Source organism: Cladophialophora immunda (genome assembly GCF_000835495.1).
Source record: "Cladophialophora immunda strain CBS 83496 unplaced genomic scaffold supercont1.2, whole genome shotgun sequence".
Lineage (NCBI taxonomy): Eukaryota > Fungi > Ascomycota > Eurotiomycetes > Chaetothyriales > Herpotrichiellaceae > Cladophialophora > Cladophialophora immunda.
The window spans coordinates 2,627,027-2,645,289 of NW_015622542.1; the positions used below are offsets into that span (position 1 = coordinate 2,627,027).

An 18,263-nucleotide genomic window follows, 5' to 3' on the forward strand; every position below is an offset into this window, starting at 1 on the left:
AGCTGCACCACCGTGGAACCATGGAACCGTGGACCATGGACCGTGGCGGCCCTGCAGCTCCATATTATTATTATTATCATTATTACTCGTATTTGCTGCCAAGCTCCGTGCTCCGATCCCCGTTTTGTTTCCACGTTGCGAGGCCATTGTGGCCATTCCCCCCAGCAGTACCGAGTAGTGTCATGGCCACTCAGCGCTCAGTTGCCCTTCGACTGCCCGAGTACCTCGTAATGCCCCCCAGCGCACCATACCTACAGTAGACATGCAATATGCAATTCAGAGGGACGAGTAGTTGCAGGATCAGTGACTCGACTGACTCGGTGAACCCTCACAGCACCCATCTAGTGTGAGCGGCTCTACCTATGGAGGCAACAGTTTGAGAGTTTAACAAAGAGCTCCTCACTTCCCGTTATTTGTGGTTGTTCTTCCTCTTCCTTCCATATCCTCTCTCTCTCTCCGTGTGTGTGAGTGAGAGAAAAGCCAACAGCGGCTCTCGATCCTTGCTCAGTTTCATCCTTCTCCCTTGTTGGAGCCATACGACGGCTCTTTTCCCCCTGTTAGCAGCACACTGCATCCGATGTCCTGCCGCCTCCCACTAAGATACAACTTCTGCAAAGCCAGTCTCCCTGCCCGTCATCCTGACCGCTTCCTCCTGTCCATATTAATGCCTTCATCGGTTTCTTGTCTCCGCTGCCCCTTTGCGTTCACCTCCAGAAGTGTGTCCCGACTCGAGGGTTGATCCTGCTTCCACTCCCAACTTAAAATGGGGATGGTTCGCAGCACTCGTGTGATTGGATAATAGCATACCCTGCAAGCCCTTCGGAACCTGGTTTCCATTCTGATGTTTGGGAATTCGTCGGCCTTCTTCGATGGTGACCCTTCATCTCGTCCTCTATTGCGCTGGCCAAGTTAGCTGATTGGCAGGAAAATCTGATGTTCCCGACATACCTGTACGCAGGCGCACATGACTGAAACGAGAAGTCCAAGATTTTAGCCTTGAACGCCGAGCCGGCATGGGGCAAGAGAGATTGTCAGTGCCGTCGTTGTGGCACGAACAGAAGGGGTTATGAGAAACAATCGGTGAACGTCATGTTCAAGCAATGCTCCCGGACCGTTCACTTGCCGTCGTCCTGACCTCCCTCCATCTGACCATACGCTGGTCCTTGTGGGGGTCCATTCATCGCAGGTCCATGAGCTGGTTGCATTTGGTGATGCATCTTTTGCGACATCTGGCCATATCCACTACTCATGGTTCGGTGCTGCATGGCATATCCCTGATGGGGTGTAGAACCGTACTGGTGCCCACCTCCATAGCTGCCACGATGCATACCCATTTGTTGCTGCGGATATGCCATCGGCGCTGCTCCCTGGTTGGAGACGCTAAACATCATGCTGGGCGCAGGTGGGTGGCCTTGTTGTGATCCTTGCTGCATCATCATCGGCGCCATGCGTCCCGGACTGGAGTAGCCTCCATTCTGCTGGGGATATACTTGACTTGGATTTGGCGAATACATTTGCATTTGGTGATTGAAGTGCTGCGGCACCGCCATGAACGGGCCGTTGGATGGCTGTTGGACCATCATTGGCGCACTCATCTGCCCCACCTGAGCATGCATCATGCCAGGAGTTCCTGGATATGGCCGCATTTGCATGGGCATCTGACCGGAAGGCGTCCCGAAATACGGTTGCGATTGGTAAGAGAGTTGTGCAGGGTGTGTCATGGGCGAAGCATAGGCCGAAGCTTGACGAGAAGCCATATTTGGCGATGAGAATACACCTGGCGTCGCTGCTCCGTATTGCATTCGATGACCGCCATCCTCGTATTGATGAGGAAACTGGTGTGGGCCGGTGTGTGGCACGTGCTGTGGTGTTGAAATGTGTGGGATGTTGGCCGGTCCATTAGGTATTGACATACCTTGTCCAAGGTATGGAATATGATGGCTCGACGATGATCGACTCTGAGCAGGCGAGATTACAGGATGTGCCACGGGCTGTTCAAATACTTCCTCGTACGTCTTTTGATCGTTCTCAGGCTTGACAGTCCATCTCGGGCCCGTTTGGAAAGCATTCGGGATGCCACCATTGCTACTATAGTCTTTTTGCACCTCCTCGGTCTTTGCACCCTCTGTGGACTTCTTCGGAGCATGCTCTGCTTTCATCCGAACAATGGGGTTGAAGTCTTTGGCAATAGAGGGTCTCTGGGAAGCCGGCTTTGGCTTCCTGTTACCAAAGAACACCGAAGGAGACGCCGTTCTAGAGATGGAACCCGCACGTTGGGTCGAGCCTGGGCTTGAAGGGGTTTGCGAAGGCCCAGCTGGGTTGAAGGAGGCGGCAGTTGGACGAAATTCGGAAGCTTTCACATTGAGATTGAATTTTCCAGAAATGGCGGAATTGGGGGTGTGCATATTGGACCGCTGCGGGCTGGTCATTCCAGCTTGATCGGCCATGGGCCCGGTTGGAGGGACTCGTCCTTCAATAATGGGAATTGGGGCAGGAATAGGAGGAGGCTGGATGCCTTTGCGATCTTGCTGATGTCCACTAAACCTTGATTGATATGGAGCGCTGTTATTTCGACCTGGAAAAAGTGGTGGCTGTTGCTGGCCTGCGGATCGGTCAGAGCGGCCCGCTGGTTGGAATCCCCCGCGACCACGATGGAACACTTGTCGTTCCGGCACAGGTGGTTGAGGTTGTGGAACATCGGCTTTGCGGGTGGTGTTGCTGGCCACTGGGGCCTGCGAAGGGCTCGCCGTAGTAGTGGAAGTTGATTCGCTGGATTCCTTTTGTGCTTTTTCGACGATAGCCTCCTGCTTAGCTGGGTCTTTGGCTAGGATGCCGATCAGGTCGTTCGGGATGGGGGTCTTGAGTTTGAACGTCTTTGAGAAGCGGAGGAGTTCGTTCAACTTAGCAACGCGGTCTTGGTTCGCTTGAGCCTTTCTTCTCTCAATAACCCTTTGCTTCTCGAGATCGGCGAATTGGCGGAATTGGTGGAGGACCTTAACTTCAACGTTTTCGGTAGGACCTTGAGAGATGACTTTGTTGCTAGGTTGCGATTCGACATTGGTCGACTCAACCTTGCTGGGGTTCGCTGGAGTAGCGGGTTTGACAGCCTTGTCTGGCTCAGCGCTCTGTGCTGACGTCGTACCATTTGGTTCAGATACCGGCTTGTCTGGAGCAGGTGCCGTGCTCTTCTCAATGGTGACAGGTACATCTCTTTCGTGTTTCGACTTTTGCGTGTTGGCCACGGCCGGCTCTGGTCGAGAAAGTTGCGCGGATATGATTGCGGGATCTACGGGCGCTCCTGGAACAGTCACTTGGCCGGTAGGCGCACGCCTTGCCGGAGGTGTGTATTTGTTCGCTCCACCAACAGACAGTGATGGATAGGATTGCTCATCCCGACGAACTCCACTGTATTTCTCTTCCTCGTCCTCACCATCGTTCTCGAGAGCCTGACCACGTTCCTCGCGAACGTGTGCATTTGTCGATGTTGAGCCTTCAATCTCCCGCGCGATCCGTTCGGCTTCAGCTTCCCGGCGCTTGTAGGATGGTGCGTTGCGATCGATGGTGGTTGTATAGAGGTTCTCATCGTAGGTGCTCTTAGCGCCGAACAACTGAGAGTTGGTAGCGAACTGATCCCAAGCAGCGTTGTTCCCCGACCCCAATGAATAGTCAGTGTTATCTGGTCCTTCTGGTACCCATTTTTGGAGTTCGCGTTCACCCCGAACTTGATTGCCAGAGATATCGGTGTCAGTTTGAAAAGAAGTCGAGGAGGACCCTGCGGGCGTGGGGTTAGCGGGCACTTTGGAATGATCGGGTCGTGTATGCATACCGTTGGTGAGTTTCGAAGTCTCTGGCAGAGAGAAGTCGGCGATGGTCATATCGGCCATATCCTTCAGATCAAAGTTCATTGCATACTCTGGACTCGAGCCAACTAAGGCCGCTTCCCGAGGTACCACACCGTTGGCCTGACCTGGAGTGGCAGGTTGTAGTTTTCTAACCATCTTGAGAGTGATCTTGGTGCTGGTCGGTGTGAGTGATGAACCAGACAACAGGCCCTCGAACTTTTCTCCTGATCTGGACGTAAGGATGATGTTCAAACCCTGCACGAAATGTCAGTTACCATCTCATTGATAGTGGATCGAGACTGGAGTATACTATAGCCGCCCCAAAGAGGAAGATCAATCTCTCGTGTGCTTGTTTGTCTGTAATGCCTGCATCCCGCTGCGGTGTGGACCTCATGACGTTTGTGTTCCTGGACTGGGCAGTGTTCCCATTCTGGTGGATGGGCATGGAGCCCCGTTGCTGGAATGAGTTTGAGGATGAACCCCAGACCTTCTGAGAAGTCGGTCGCCTAGCACTTGTTTTGATCAGCGACTGCGATTTTGAAAGTTGACGCAGGATTGCATCGCACCTTGTCCCAGATGGGACGAGGATGTTGGCCAAAGGGAAAAAGTCCAGCCAGCAAAGTTGAGGGGGGGAACGTCTCGAGTTGCGTGTGCATACCTTGAAATTCCGTCACCACCAGCACCACCGGGACTCTGCTTGCGCCCTGCATCCACAGCCTTCTGGTTGCTACTTGATCTCATTGTGGCCCTTGCCAAACCATTATTTTGTGGTGGGTTGACTGCAGTATTCAAATTCGGGGATGGGATGCTGGCTGCAGAGGCCATGAGCTGCCCGAGTCGGTAGCCACGTCGCACAGGAGGTGCTCTGGATACGAGCTGAATCGACGGGAACCGGCCAGTCAGACTGCGACTGTGTTGTGGAGGATTCGGAGGTTCTGTGAGATCCCGGGGTCAAAGAATAGACAGCGAGACAGCAACGGAGCGGCCTTGAATGTCTCGGTGGAGGGCCGTTGGCAGTGGCAGGGACGGTGGTCAGAGGGCACGAGCCTCAGGGAAAAAAGTCGAGTGGTGGTGGAAATGGGGATGGGGACTGGGCAACTCTGAGAAGCTGGCGGAAAAGGCGCAGGCACTGGCTGCAGTCACAATTGCGGGACCGAGACACAGGGCCGCAGAGACCTTGGGGACCTCGCAAACCAAGCACGAGAATAATTTTAAAAAGGAGGGTGATGGACTGACAAGCGGCCCGCTAACAGTCTAGCCTGGAGGGACGTGCAAGAATGAAGAATGCAGCAGCAATTGAGTAACAGAAACTGCAACGAAGGGGGACGGATGAGATGGATGAGAGGGATGGAAAGGGAGGAGAGAAGTGAGGTTGTGCTTTGCGGCTGCGGTTGCGGTTGTTCTGTCTGTCGGGGCTTGTTTGAGGAGTTTCGCTTTGGGAAAATCGACCAAACCAAAAGCTGGAGACAGAGTCGAGCGTTTGACAGCCTGTTTCCCCGAAGGGTGGATTCTGGAGCCCATGAGGCCCAGGAGCCGCACGATGAGTGGCCGGCTGGGCACCCAGAACCCTAGAGCCGTCAACCGTCACTCGGGCGGGAGCTGCCTTTTCCATGGCCCTCTAGGCGTCTACGCCTGCTCTTCAGGCTCGCACGCACTTGAGCCACCGGCTGAACGTGGTACTATCAATTCGTCGGAGTACCTTCAATCCTCTCAGCTACAAAGAAGGGAGCATAATTGTCTAGAAATGTCTCGGTCAGTTTGTTATTCTTATCCATCACCATCAGCTTTTTCTTCTCCCCTCGGTACCAACGTGGAGCAAGCCGCTGAGTGATGCCCGCGCCCCCAAAATCCTCTGGCTGAAATTGCATCTCACCTTCTTCATTTATCATCTCGAATTTGTACCGAGCTGAACAGGTGCGAAAAGCGCGTGCCACGGATCTTCTCCGACTCCCTTTGTTTCCGACGGTCGTCGATCGCTCCCCCTTCCCCGCCCGCGCCAACGAATGATGGTTGAAGCTCTGCCTCTGGAGTGTCCAAAAAGAGGAGGCCTCTGCGCGCCATAATACTGAAACCTACTCGTCACGACACTTCATCACGATCAGAATCCGTCATTATTGCGGCGAGCCTGGGAAAAGCACTGCATTTCCCTGCCTTCGTGACTAATATGTGGTACCTGCGTTCGTTTGGCATGTCGTTCATCAAAGTTGACGAGTCACTGCTCAGCGGCCTCTACCTCACTCCCGCTACAATTCACAGTAGAATCCACTGTCAACCTGCGTTGCCCGTAAATACTGCGCTCTGCATGCTTCATTTGCGTTTCGCTAAGCCGTAACAATTCAAATCCGTCCAGCTGCCCATTGCATCACAATCTCAATGCGTTGAGAATGGCCGAGGTCATTGATCGGTACTGGTTCATTCCCCCTTGCACCTTCTTGAACTGAATTCCATGAAGCGAAAGAAGAGGGATCTTCACAATTGCAATCTCAAATTTGAGCACCAATCGCTCACCGTTGTCCTCTTGTACTCGAGTTCGTGTCGCGGCTCCATCGTGAGTTTCGGATCCGCGATTCTGTTGCAAGTACTCATCCGACCCTTCGGAGTTGGTCACGAAACTCTGGTCTGGTTGTCTCCTTCTCGTATGATGTCGGCTTAAACGGTCGTCTCTGATATCTTCTCTCTCTTTACCCCGGAAAGCGCCGCCAAATGAAATCCGCCGTTGGTGGCCGCTTGTCACGCGTCCACTTCTGTCTTCGTCAAGTCCGGCTACGGGCTCCTTGACCCCTTCGAGGTTAATGCTAGGCGCGTGTCTGCAAGAAAAGCCCCCCTTGATCACGGTATATTGCACTCCAAGTTGATTCAAGACACGAATAATGTCGTGTCTGATGAATTCAGGCGGCTTACTGCTGGTAGTGGAAGTCGAGAATAACCCCTTGAGACTGGCTGGTTTGGAAATTTCGGTCCCCGGAGTATCAGGGATGGCCGGTGTGTCAAGTGCATCCACCCCATCTCGCATTTCAGCATCCGTCTCCTCAGGGACATTAGCCTCTGCTCGACGCTCTTCATGGCGGCGGCGGCGGGCCTGAATGCTCTCCTGCCGTGCGTGGCCCAAAGACTTCGTACGTGTAGTAGTAGGAGTGCGTGGTGTCGTCAGAGGGCTGGCGTTGGGAGCGGGCTTGTCTGTAAGTTCCACACCCTTGCCACCTCGACCGGCGTTGACACTCGATTGGTCGGAGCCGCTAGTAGGCGGAGGCTCAGGCGCGAGCATTGGAGACTCGTTGCCCGACGTTCCTCTGTGCAGAACGCGTCGTGGGCGATACTCCGCCGAGTTGACGCTGGTTGATCGGCCCAGGAATTTCCCGGCTCTAGATAACCCGCCACTGGCGCTCAGAAGACCCTCATGCTGTGGCTGACTCCCTCCCTGGTGATGGGTTGTTGGGCTTGGGTCTCTTCTCCGTGAGCGTCGAACAGAGAAGGACTTGCGCGGAGGAGTTACTGAATCAGCCGGAGGTTGAATGTTCAGAGCCGGGGGAGGCTGCGGCCGTTCCAGATCTCGATCTCGGTAGCGTCTAGTACTAAACCTTCGCAAAAGACCCAAGGCAGTACCCTCGCGCTTCGCAGGCTGATCAGGTTGAGGAATTGCATTCGATGGGATCGCACTTGGAGGAGGCTTTCTCTCGGCAGCTTCCAATGACTTCGCACCATGCGGTACATCGTCTTCGCCATTTGTTCGAGCACGCGGTCTTGCCCGGCCCCCAGTGGCCTTCTCTCCCGGCATTTCTGGGGCGAACGTGTTTGTATGAGCAGCTTCCGGTGTAGGCAGCCCGGGGAGTTTGAGAGGCGTCTCCTTTTCCGTCATGGGCATGGCCAGCGCACCGGGATTCTGTTGCTGTCGTTCTCGGTCCCGTTTTTCACGTGCGAGGTAATATATGGAGACCAGTGGGCTGTAAGCGTTGATGGGATCAAGACCTCTGATGGCTTCTGAAGACGGTGCCGAGAGACCTTCCCGACTAATTGAATTTCGTCGTTTGTAAAAGTCGAAGACTCCACGCTTCTTCTCTCCACTGCTCGAGGCATGGCTGTAGTCTTCCTTGGCACTTCTGCGAATAGCATTCTGATAATCCTCCGACTCGATGATCCGAGTGAGCTGTTCGGTAATGTAGGCCGAAGAGCCAAAATCAAAACCCTGCATTTTGTCAATGACCTCTGGGTCGAGCGGTAATTGAAGGGGCTCCCTGTGTGGGAGATAATTGTCCGGTGGGCCGTTGAAGCCTTTCGTCATCCATGGATGGTTCATAATTTCCTGAAGACTGGCTCGATCTCGCGGATCCACCACGAGCATGCGCGAAATGATATTCTTACACTCTGGAAGCCGTTAGAATATGGAAAACTCTCGGATCAGGGCCAAAAACCTACCAGCTGTTAGCCATTGAGGGTAGTCGACGATACCTCTTTTGATCTTTGCGTGCAATTGAGGCATGCTTTGGTCGTCAAATGGGACCTTGCCACAGACAAGAACATAAAGAACAATCCCGAAACTCCATACATCAACCTCGGGGCCAGTGTACTGACGTGCTTGCAACAGTTCCGGTGCCGCGAAATACAGACTCCCGCAGAATGTTTTCAGAAGCGACCGAGGGGAATAAAGGTTGGAAAGGCCGAAGTCGATGATCTTGATGTCCCCGGTCTTGCTGATAAGAATATTCTCGATCTTGAGATCCCGATGAACGATGCTGTTTCGATGGCAGTAGTCCAGGGCGCTTGCAATCTGTCGAGCGAACTTCCGTGCTTGTTTCTCTTTGAGCCTGCCATGAGCGATAATGTAATCAAGCATCTGCCCACCATTCACATACTCAAAAAGCATGTACCAGTGATAGTTGGTCCTCTGGACATCGATCATTCCACAAATGTATGGGTGAGACAACAATGACACCATAGCTGCCTCTCTTGCTGTTCGGATTTCTTTCGACCGATCCGCGCGCTCATCTTTCGGATTTCCTTGCTCGTCGGCCGCCTGTCGCGGGACGATTTTGATAGCTGCCTGCTCTCCACTATCAATGTTCCTGGCCAGCTTGACCTTTCCCATGCTACCCTGGCCAATTGTCTTCCCCAGTGACCAAGTCCCGGTCTGACATGTTATCGATGTTCTTCTTCGACCGATTGTGGGATAGGTCTGCGAGGCGTGCGTCTCGGTTCTTGAGGTGGTACTAGGCGGGGGTTGTGAGGTTGTTCCGTTGGCAACTACTGTCGTAGGTGCAGTTAGATCCTGGCTATTCCGTCGAGATCCAGGTCGGGAGGAAGAACGCCCATGGGCAGATGCCTCTGAATGATGTTCCCCTCTCCCATCTCGAGAGGTGCTCCGACGAGAGGAAGTGGTGCGAGCAACATTTGATTGTTCGAAATCTCTGCGAGCGACATTCGCAAGAGCCGTGGGATTGGATTGAGGAGGATTTTCGTGGGTTCTGGATCCCGAGCGGACATGATTTGAGGGTCTGGTGTTTGTGGAACGCGTCCTTGTAGGCTGGGAGGGCGAGGTGGCAGCGTACGAAGAAGGAGGGTTGCGGGAGGTCGAGTGACTGCGCACCAGCGACGGCGACTGTTGTGATGCTGTCGTGGCCATTTTCGTGACCGCAGTGGACGATTCGAATCGGTCACCGTTCAGACTCTTCGGTTGTTTGATCGGAGACCAGATCGAGTGTCACGTTTGCGGCAGGAATTCAAGGACCAACACGCCAGTATGAGACGCACGGACGGCAAGCCAACGTCAAACCCCTTGGGCCTTGGGGCTTTGCAGCCACAAGGCTTTGTTCGGGAGTTGCTCGATTCAGTATCCGGTCTGTATCGTTGGATATGGCTCGAATAGGGTGAGTCTCTTCAGACGACGCTCAGAGAGATCACTGCAAGGAAATGGCCCGACTAATAGTATCATCGAGTTCTCGCGTAAAGTCGAAGGTGGGCAGAGCAGATAGTAAGATGACCGCAGCTCTGTCAGGTCCAACGCAGATCGGGGCGGGGAGAATGTTAGAGGAGGTTGTGGCGGCGGATCAAACGAGATTGATGACCTGAGGCGAAATGACGGTACCAATGCTCTGTTTCAAGTTGTTCAGGACCTGGGTTGGAAGTTGGAATCAAGTTGTGAACGTTTGATTGATGGGCGCAGGCAAAAGCACGGTGCACAGAACCTGACAAAACACGCATGAGGGGAGTTTAATGCTTCCGTGACACTTCCAGGCTCTCCAAAGCAACTCTACCAGGCCAACAATGGGCTGGTACATCAGCTACTGGTTGGTGGTCCGTTTAGACTGGGTGCTTAGAGCTCACTCAGTGATGTGATTAGTGGACGCGGCATTTAACCAGATGTTCGGGATCGGTGCCCGTATCAGACCTAACCGGCTGCTAGGATCTCGACGCGTAGGCACCCAAGAATCAGAAGTCGTCTGACCGTCTGACCGCCAACAGGCTGGCGATCAATGCCCACAATCTGTCTGCCAGACAAGATCACCTTACATCACCAGGGACGCAGTAAGGAAAATAATCTGCGAACAATTGCCTGCACGAGCTCACCCGCCACAGATGGATTTTGTGCAATAGGCCTGCGCCCGTGGACCCGCAGTCTGTTCCTTCATACCGCTTCTTGACAATGTGAGCCTCACGCTGCTCCAAACATGACTTCCAAGCGATCGCGGCAAGCCTTCGAAGCCGACCTCCAAAAGCAGTCTTCACCTTTCGTTCTGTATGGGACAGCCCTACCTCCTCTAGATGAAAATGTCCGAGATGATGGTTCTTTTGTGCCCGTCTGGAAGCAGGAGGTCACAGATGAAAGAGGACGGAAACGCTTGCACGGCGCCTTCACAGGAGGCTTCAGCGCCGGGTGAGCACTCGGAGCCACGATCTCAGGAGCACAATGGCTAAAATGGTGGACACAGATATTTTAATACTGTAGGCTCTAAAGAAGGATGGACCCCTTCTTCTTTTGTCTCATCCAGACAGAACCGCGCAAAGGCTGCACAGACTGGGCGGCAACAGAGGCCAGAGGATTTCATGGACGAAGAAGATTACCGTGAGGCGGAAGAATCGCAAACCTTGAATACCTCGTCAGAATTTGCGGGATTTGGCACGGAGCACGATGCTATGCGAAAGACCGCCGCTATTGACCTTCTTCGCCCTTTGAATGAAACTATTGGCTCAAAATTGCTGAAGCGAATGGGCTGGAGGGAGGGTCAAGGCATTGGCCCTCGAGTTCGAAGAGCAGCAAAATTTCATGAGGAAAAGGAGAAGGAGGATGACGAGGATGATGAGCCGACACAGACACATCTCTTTGCACCAGAAGATGTCCACTTAGTATCATATACGCGAAAGACAGACCTCAAAGGCCTGGGGTATACAGGAGGGTTACAAGGTCAAGATCAGCCGACAAGTCGAAACATCACAACGGTGAATCCCGCACCTGGGTCTACTGGCGAACTTTCAGACGAGGAGGGAATTGCACCGCTTTTCGGCCTCAAGAAAAAACCAGCGCGTCCAAGGAAAAGGACAGGATTTGGTGTTGGAGTTCTCAATGACGATGACTCTGATGTCGAGGACCCTTATTCTATGGGTCCTAAGATATCATATCACAAGGTTATTGGGGGTGAAAAGAATCTAAAGTCGAAATCAAAGGCTTCAGGAAGCGCTGCAAACCCACTTGTGAAAGCCAAACCCACATTTATCTCCAGAAAACTGACAAGCTTGAAGAAGGTTCTGAGAAAATGCCATGATGGGCGGTTGCCCCTCGACGGATTTGTTCTGACAGATGAACTTGATTCGCTGGGCACAATGACCATACAGGATGAGAAGTACAAACCTCCTGTGGTTCCTGAAGGCTGGAAGTCATCCATTTCGCCGGACACAGAAGCAGACACGGCATCCACACTTGTCTCGACCGCAGAGGCAGCCAAGTCGTCTAATCTCACGGCCAAGTCCCGTGCGTCGCTTTTGGGGGAGTCACCACTTCCGGGAAAGTCGGTATTCGACTTCTTGACACCTGCCGCTCGTGATCGCCTGGCTGCAGCTTCAGGTCGCGAAAACCTTCCTGCGGCTGGAAGTGAAGCACCTCCGAATGGTTACGAACCTTCCGGGATGGAAGTAAAAGACCTTCATCCCATGGTTCCCCAACTTGACCGAGATACAGCGCTTCAGGCCCTAAATCGTGCAGTTGGTGGTTGGATGCCATATGCAGAGAATGAAAACAAAAGATCAAGATATCGGACTTTTCTCGAGATTCAAGCTGGTCTCAGGATAGCCGATGAGCTGCCTCCTCGCGCCGAAAACATGAGACGGGAAGACTGGATTCTCGAGTTGCAAGAGTTCGCACGAGCAGCGGAAGTGTTTAAGCCCATCAGCGGCTTGATGGCTACCCGATTTACATCCTCATCATCTTTTCCTCAAAGTCAAGATGGCAAATCGGCCGACACTGCCACGAACTCTTTATTGACGAAATCAAAGGCAAAGCCAGAGGATCCAGCAGAATCGGCTGCCAAGCTAGGAATGTTTGGTCCCATGACGCGGTCTGTCATCAACTTCTACCCTACCAGGCTGCTCTGTAAAAGATTCAATGTGTCGATGCCGACCCACGCAGCATCTGGGGAAGGTAGAGATGGACGTGGAACTACCTCTAGTTCGGGCGAACCTAGCTTCGCAGCGCCGCCGTTCCGGTCTTTCGCCTCTGCCGGCTTCCAACACGACGAAGTGTCAGAAGTCATCAAAAGTGAAGCTGAATCTCGATCGAACCAGCCGTCAACTGCAGCAATAATGGAGTATCAGCCTCCCGCGCTCGACCCGGACAGAAACGAAGCCCTCGAGCAGCAAAGACCAGGGCAAGCAGTGTTTAAAGCCATTTTCGGCAGTGATGACGAAGACGATTAGCAGCGTGGCTCAAGAATGAATCTCAGAGATCCATTACTCCTGTTCAATCTGGGGTGGGACCCATTGGCTGATCGTCCGTGACAAGGCTGGCTTCTGCAAGGGGCTCACGAGGCTGAGGGGACCTACCCAGAACTGTTCCGCTTGGCTCAGAACACCGAAGTCTATAATGTTCCACGTGGTCATTTATTTGTTCCACTGCACAGTAGAGGCATATGATCAGGAATAGTACCGATTGAGATCAGCAGTTGGCTAGCTGATCATTTATTCTCTATCGAATCATGAATATGATGAAGTGAGCATACATGAAACATGGTTCAACAGGGAATGGATGATGGGGATTCCCTTCTGTGAAGCCGATCTACCGTTCAGACCAATTGTAATACGCCTAGGCAATCAAGAGATCATGCACAGATCCATTAGGCTTGGGATATGCACTTGACGTTGTGTGAGATCCATAGTTACGTGACGGATTGTCGAGGTGATAACGAAAAAGTGCAGGAGTCCGGCTGTTTTGTTCTGTCCGTTGCTATACTCGATCGATCACTATGTTTTGACGCCCCCTCTGAAGAATACAATAAGATCCTACAAAACCGCCGGCATGGTAATGTCACTGAAGCTTCGTGGCTTGAGTACTATGTTCTGGTAAGCCAGGCTATGGGCCGTTGAGGCTGAACAGATTATTATTAGCACTTACCAGGGCAGCGCCACCAGGGGTAGACGCTTGACAGACACCTTTTGGGCGCGCGCCACTGACACGCCACGTTACAACATCACTTCATCATGTCCGCAGTTGAACAATAAATCCATCCTCCTGTCCTTTTTCCAGCGGTCGCTCACTCACTTTAGTCATTCCCTTTTTTTACCTTCTTTCCCCTGCTTTCCCCAGCAATGGCGCGTCGAAAGCAAATCACGCCCATGCAGCGCATCAACTCGGGAGAAGTCATGCAGGCTCCTTCAGATGCGCCCGAACATCGCGCCGTCTACACCAATGGCCATGTGCCCTCCCCTTCTATCAAGCCGACCTCACACACAGAGCAGCGACCGCAAACACAGCGGTCGCAGCAGTCGCACCCAGGGTTTCTGACCCTCCTCATCTGCGTCGGCGGCATCTACGCCTCGTTTCTGACATGGGGCGTCTTGCAAGAACGCATCACGACAACCCCATACCCGCTCACCTCTCCCTCGGCCGCCCAGCCGCAACAAGAATACTTCCGCTTCCCCATCGTTCTCAACACTATCCAGGCCTTGTTCGCCTTCACAAGCGGAAGCCTGTACCTCGCCTACACGACCGGGCGTTTCAACATTCTACCCTCGACCTCCTCTCTCCTACCGCTGATGCTGGTCACGCTGACGACCACACTCGCGTCTCCCTTTGGCTACGCCTCCCTCGCCCACGTCGACTACCTCACGTTTGTCCTGGCAAAATCGTGCAAGTTACTGCCCGTCATGGCGCTGCACGTCACCTTGTTCCGCAAACGATACCCTCTGTCAAAATACATGATTGTGCTGGCGGTGACCAGCGGCGTCGCCGTCTTCACCCTTTACCACCCGCCGAAGCCGGGCAAAACACAGTCGACCCAGAATTCGAGTCTCTACGGGTTGACGCTGCTGGGGATCAACCTGTTGTTTGACGGGTTGACGAACACGGTCCAGGACCACATCTTCCAGTCCCCGCACCGCTACGGGAAGACCTCCGGGCCGCAGATGATGGTCATCCTCAACCTGCTCGGTACGATCCTGATGGGCGCATACCTGGTTGCAACACCTTACATCCCCTCGGCGCTCATCCCACAGTTCGTGCGGACCGACACTCACGAGCTGGGCCAAGCCATCTCCTTCTTCCAGCGCCACCCGCCCGTGCTCAAGGACGTCCTGCTCTTCTGCCTCTGCGGTGCCGTCGGCCAGCTCTTCATCTACGCCACCCTCGAGAGATTCTCCTCCCTCCTCCTCGTCACGGTGACAGTGACGCGGAAAATGTTCACCATGCTCCTGAGCGTCATGTGGTTCGGCCATTCGCTGACCCAGGGCCAGTGGATGGGCATCGGGTTGGTCTTTGGCGGAATTGCCGCCGAGGCGTATATACAGAATCTAGAGAAGAAGGAGAGAGATAGAAGGAAGAAATCCGCCGACAAGGCAAGATAAGAGGAAAGATCCAATTATCTGAAGCAGTGGATATACCGCTAGAAGCAACAAAGCAAAAGAGGAGAAAACCGGAACTAGAGCAAACTAGAATTCAAAATATCAAGCATTGGAAGCCGTTCTCGACACCTTTATGGTTCACACGGCACAAACAACTTGATGTGAAGTCCGTGAGGCTCTCCGCCAGTACTGGTCCGGTTTACTATAACAAAGACGGGACTCTGGAAGCCACCACCGCTCGTATCGTCGTCTGAAACCGCGGCGCCCCTGCAGCAGGCTCTACTGAAATTCACCGCTGAAGTTTCCCATTAGCCCATCTAAACGCCCATATCCCACGGCCTGCAACGCTCGTCATTGACCCTTGGTATTCAAAGCACTTAGATTCAACCTCGCCGTTTCCCTTACGTCTGGCCCTAGCCTCACTGGTGGGGCCGTTGCCCGGTCCGCATTCTGGGGGTTCTCCTCGTCTGAATGCACAGCCATGCGAGTTACGGTATCCAGATCCGCCACGGCGAGTTGTACAGCGGGCACACTCGCTCCCAGCTCCCCGACACCTACACTCACCGCGGCGGTATACTGCATCATGGCGGTCTCCACGTTTCCCCTCAAGACATGTAACCGCCCCAATGTTCTTAGGCAGCCCATCCTTGAGTGCACTACTTCTGCCAGCCGAGAGGACTGGTCGTCTGAGGATTTTTCGATAGCTAATGTGCGGCGTAGCGCATCGGATACGAGCGATTCCGTGTCCTTGGACGTGTTTCCCGATGCGAGATGGACTTTGGTGAGTTCGAGGAAGCCGGTCACAGGCAGGAGGCTGTTTTTCCCGTACGTCTTCTCCCATATGGGAATGATTTGCGTGAGGATGCGGGCGGCTTCATCTAGGTGGCCCAATTGGGCAAGCACACGTGCGAGGTAGTAGTACTGCCCGGTTGTCTCGTGGGAAGTGGCGCTGAAGAGTTGTTCGTGCAGCTCGTGGATTTTTCGCTGGATCAGTTCGCGGAGGCGGAGACGCTGGTCGGCGTTCGTGAGGGTGAGCTGGAGAAGGGCTGTGATCGGGTGGGAAGGGCCGAGGATGGTGAGAGATGCGGCGGCGGCGAACCTCTTCACTTGGCTGCGTAGCCGTCCTAGTTCGGTGCTGGAGGCGTCAAGACTAAGTTCGGCGAGGACATAGTAAAGCTTTGGGTGCTGCAAGATCAAGAGGTCCGAGAGGGTAGGGAGAACACGGCTCAATATTGATGAGGCTGAATCGATTCTTCCAACAGCTATGAGTCCGGCGGCCGTGGTGATGGAGCCGCTGAAGTTTTCCACGCTCACCATGTCGAAAGAATTGTAGCTTTCATGGAGTTGTCCGCACCACGAAGACTCGAATTTGCTCGTGTAGAAGGTGCTGGTTTGTAAGAGGATCTGCTCAATTTGTGAGTCTTCCTTGGACAGAGTCATGACGGCGGACGGCGCCATACCGATGCGCCATGATGCGTTTGATGAACCTGCCAGGACAGGAGGTTTCCGGCGTTTGGATATGTTGGCTTGCAGGGCTGTGGTAGCCGGGGAGGGAGATAGTTTTCGAGAATTTCGAGGTGAATGTGCCCGTACTTCGCTCAATGCTTGCTTGAGTTCTGTATGGTCGATGTGGCTGCCAAAATAGTCGGGACGGCCGTCGTCAGTGTCTTGTCCTGGAGTTGACGCCAGTAGTTCCTGTCTATGCCTCTCCTCTTCCTCAGCCGAGTGATTGACCAGATCCCAGATAGCGACTTTTCGTATTGGAGGGGCCTCCTCGCTCGTCGAAGTTGCTTCCCTCAATATTGACGGAACGGGGTGGGCTGGTTGATAGACATTGACCGGTTCATTCTGGGGGGCAGGTGAGGAAGCGGCGGCATTTTCCGCAGCGCCGGGAGGGTAATTCACGTGAAGGAGATTGCTCGCATCTTGTTGGGGGTCAAAAGACTTCTCAGCTGTCTCGTCAACCTTGGAAGTAGGGTGGACAGCTCTGAAGGCCTTTGCAGAGCCTCGATGTCCTGGTCTCGGCGAGGAGCTTGAGCGAACTCTAGCGCTGTTCTCAGCTTTCACCCCGGAATTCTGCCCCGCATGTCGCCGAATCTGTGTGATGTTCTTCTTGCTGCGTGGATCGCCGGTTATCCAGGTAAAAGACTTTGGTGCCCCGTCCTCCCTGGGAGGCATTTGTCGGTAACACCTCTGAGCCACGAGGCACACACATCCGACCCAGCTTTTCGAGCTCGTCGAAGAGCGAATCTGGCGGAGTGTTAAAGGGGGGGGGAGCCGGTCTGGACCACAGCGTGAGTCTCGGTGAGGAGTAGGGGCCTTTTTGTCCAGGCGGATAGCTCGGTCACAAATAGCTGCGCCTGCCGGAGAGCTTCAGCGTCAATGCCAGAAACGGCTTGTTTCGAAAACCTTACTCAGAACAGACGACTCGGAGAGATTCTGCAGGCGGAGAGTTCCAGCTCACCTCCAGGAGGGCCAACTGATAGGAAACAGCCTAGCTTGTCACCGTCCATCAGCCGGCAGGTTTGGTGATAGCCCAGATCCAGTTTGGACTCGGATCATCCAGCTGAATAATATGTGACTAACCGGCCCACCCTTCTTGGCTCTCCTGATATCTCGTTCGCAGTGCCGGCACTGACGCTGTCGGTTCTCGGGGTGCAAATCTTTACGTACGAAGATTCCTTGCTTCAGGAAGGCCGGGCCTCGACCACGACCCCGAGAACAAAGACGCGAGTATGATGTTGGCGGCGATCACACCACTTCCCGACTCGACAGATGCGGTTGCCATAAGCTGAAACTCTCCGGCCTAATCAAGGAAAGTTGGACGAGGCTCTGGATCTCCATGGATCTGACTCGCCGCCGGAAAACGGGAGAGTGGGTAGCCAGCGAGCCAGATGGATCGATTGGTCTTCGCCAACTTCGCATTTCCTAGGAGGTGGGATCAAGGCCCCGTCCAAGGCTTAGGGCCCTAGAGCACCTACTCTTTTAGGAATGCTGGAGATGCTGCACCCTGCATTGTCCGGCTGAATAATTCCACCTGGCAGAGAGCACTTATTGGGCCCTTGGGAGGGGATGTGGTCTGTGATGCGATATTCTTAGGATGAATGCCTTGCCACCGGCCATATGGAAGCGCCCCGTGACCACGGTATGCGTAGTAACAGTGTACTTGTACGTTGACACGACTTCATGCAGTCCTCTGTATCCCTGTGCATTCGGCTCTCGGGGTCCACATCCGATGGGGTTCGAGACGTTGTCCTCGTGAGATTAGGCTGCAGGTCGTGCACGTAACTGGCGCTGGAAGAAGACTGACAATGCTATTCCAGCCGAGATGGCGCGTTGCCGTCTTGCCGCTCTTTGCGCCTTCCAGAAGCAGATACCGTT

General features: G+C 53.8%; 5 protein-coding genes across 6 annotated transcripts; 2 read left to right on the forward strand and 3 right to left on the reverse strand.

Annotated features, from left to right (window-relative positions):
• Positions 1–85: 85 nt before the first annotated feature.
• On the reverse strand, positions 86–5,267 carry PV07_03206. Of its 2 annotated transcripts, XM_016389886.1 has the most exons (5): positions 4,501–5,267; positions 4,153–4,354; positions 3,827–4,097; positions 949–3,772; positions 86–900 (listed from the first exon to the last, which is right to left on the reverse strand). In XM_016389886.1, exons 1-4 carry the CDS (start codon positions 4,665–4,667, stop codon positions 1,116–1,118), a joined length of 3,297 nt encoding a protein of 1,098 aa, XP_016251788.1. In that variant the 5' UTR covers positions 4,668–5,267; the 3' UTR covers positions 86–900; positions 949–1,115. The 2 variants fall into 2 exon arrangements, with proteins under 2 accessions (XP_016251788.1, XP_016251787.1); XM_016389885.1 differs by having other exon boundaries at positions 86–3,772.
• Positions 5,268–5,840: 573 nt separating this feature from the next.
• PV07_03207 (uncharacterized protein) lies at positions 5,841–10,033 on the reverse strand. Its single transcript, XM_016389887.1, has 2 exons — positions 8,256–10,033; positions 5,841–8,204 (listed from the first exon to the last, which is right to left on the reverse strand). Exons 1-2 carry the CDS (start codon positions 9,457–9,459, stop codon positions 6,205–6,207), a joined length of 3,204 nt encoding a protein of 1,067 aa, XP_016251789.1. The 5' UTR covers positions 9,460–10,033; the 3' UTR covers positions 5,841–6,204.
• Positions 10,034–10,365: 332 nt separating this feature from the next.
• Positions 10,366–13,302, forward strand: PV07_03208 (uncharacterized protein). The gene is made up of 2 exons (XM_016389888.1): positions 10,366–10,710; positions 10,766–13,302. The coding sequence occupies exons 1-2, from the start codon at positions 10,505–10,507 to the stop codon at positions 12,741–12,743; spliced, it is 2,184 nt and encodes a 727-aa protein (XP_016251790.1). The 5' UTR covers positions 10,366–10,504; the 3' UTR covers positions 12,744–13,302.
• A 197-nt stretch (positions 13,303–13,499) lies between these two features.
• PV07_03209 (uncharacterized protein) lies at positions 13,500–16,109 on the forward strand. Its single transcript, XM_016389889.1, has one exon. The coding sequence runs from the start codon at positions 13,632–13,634 to the stop codon at positions 14,883–14,885; it is 1,254 nt and encodes a 417-aa protein (XP_016251791.1). The 5' UTR covers positions 13,500–13,631; the 3' UTR covers positions 14,886–16,109.
• On the reverse strand, positions 14,926–17,290 carry PV07_03210 (uncharacterized protein). Its single transcript, XM_016389890.1, has one exon. It carries the CDS (start codon positions 17,058–17,060, stop codon positions 15,234–15,236), a length of 1,827 nt encoding a protein of 608 aa, XP_016251792.1. The 5' UTR covers positions 17,061–17,290; the 3' UTR covers positions 14,926–15,233.
• Between the last annotated feature and the right edge of the window lie 973 nt (positions 17,291–18,263).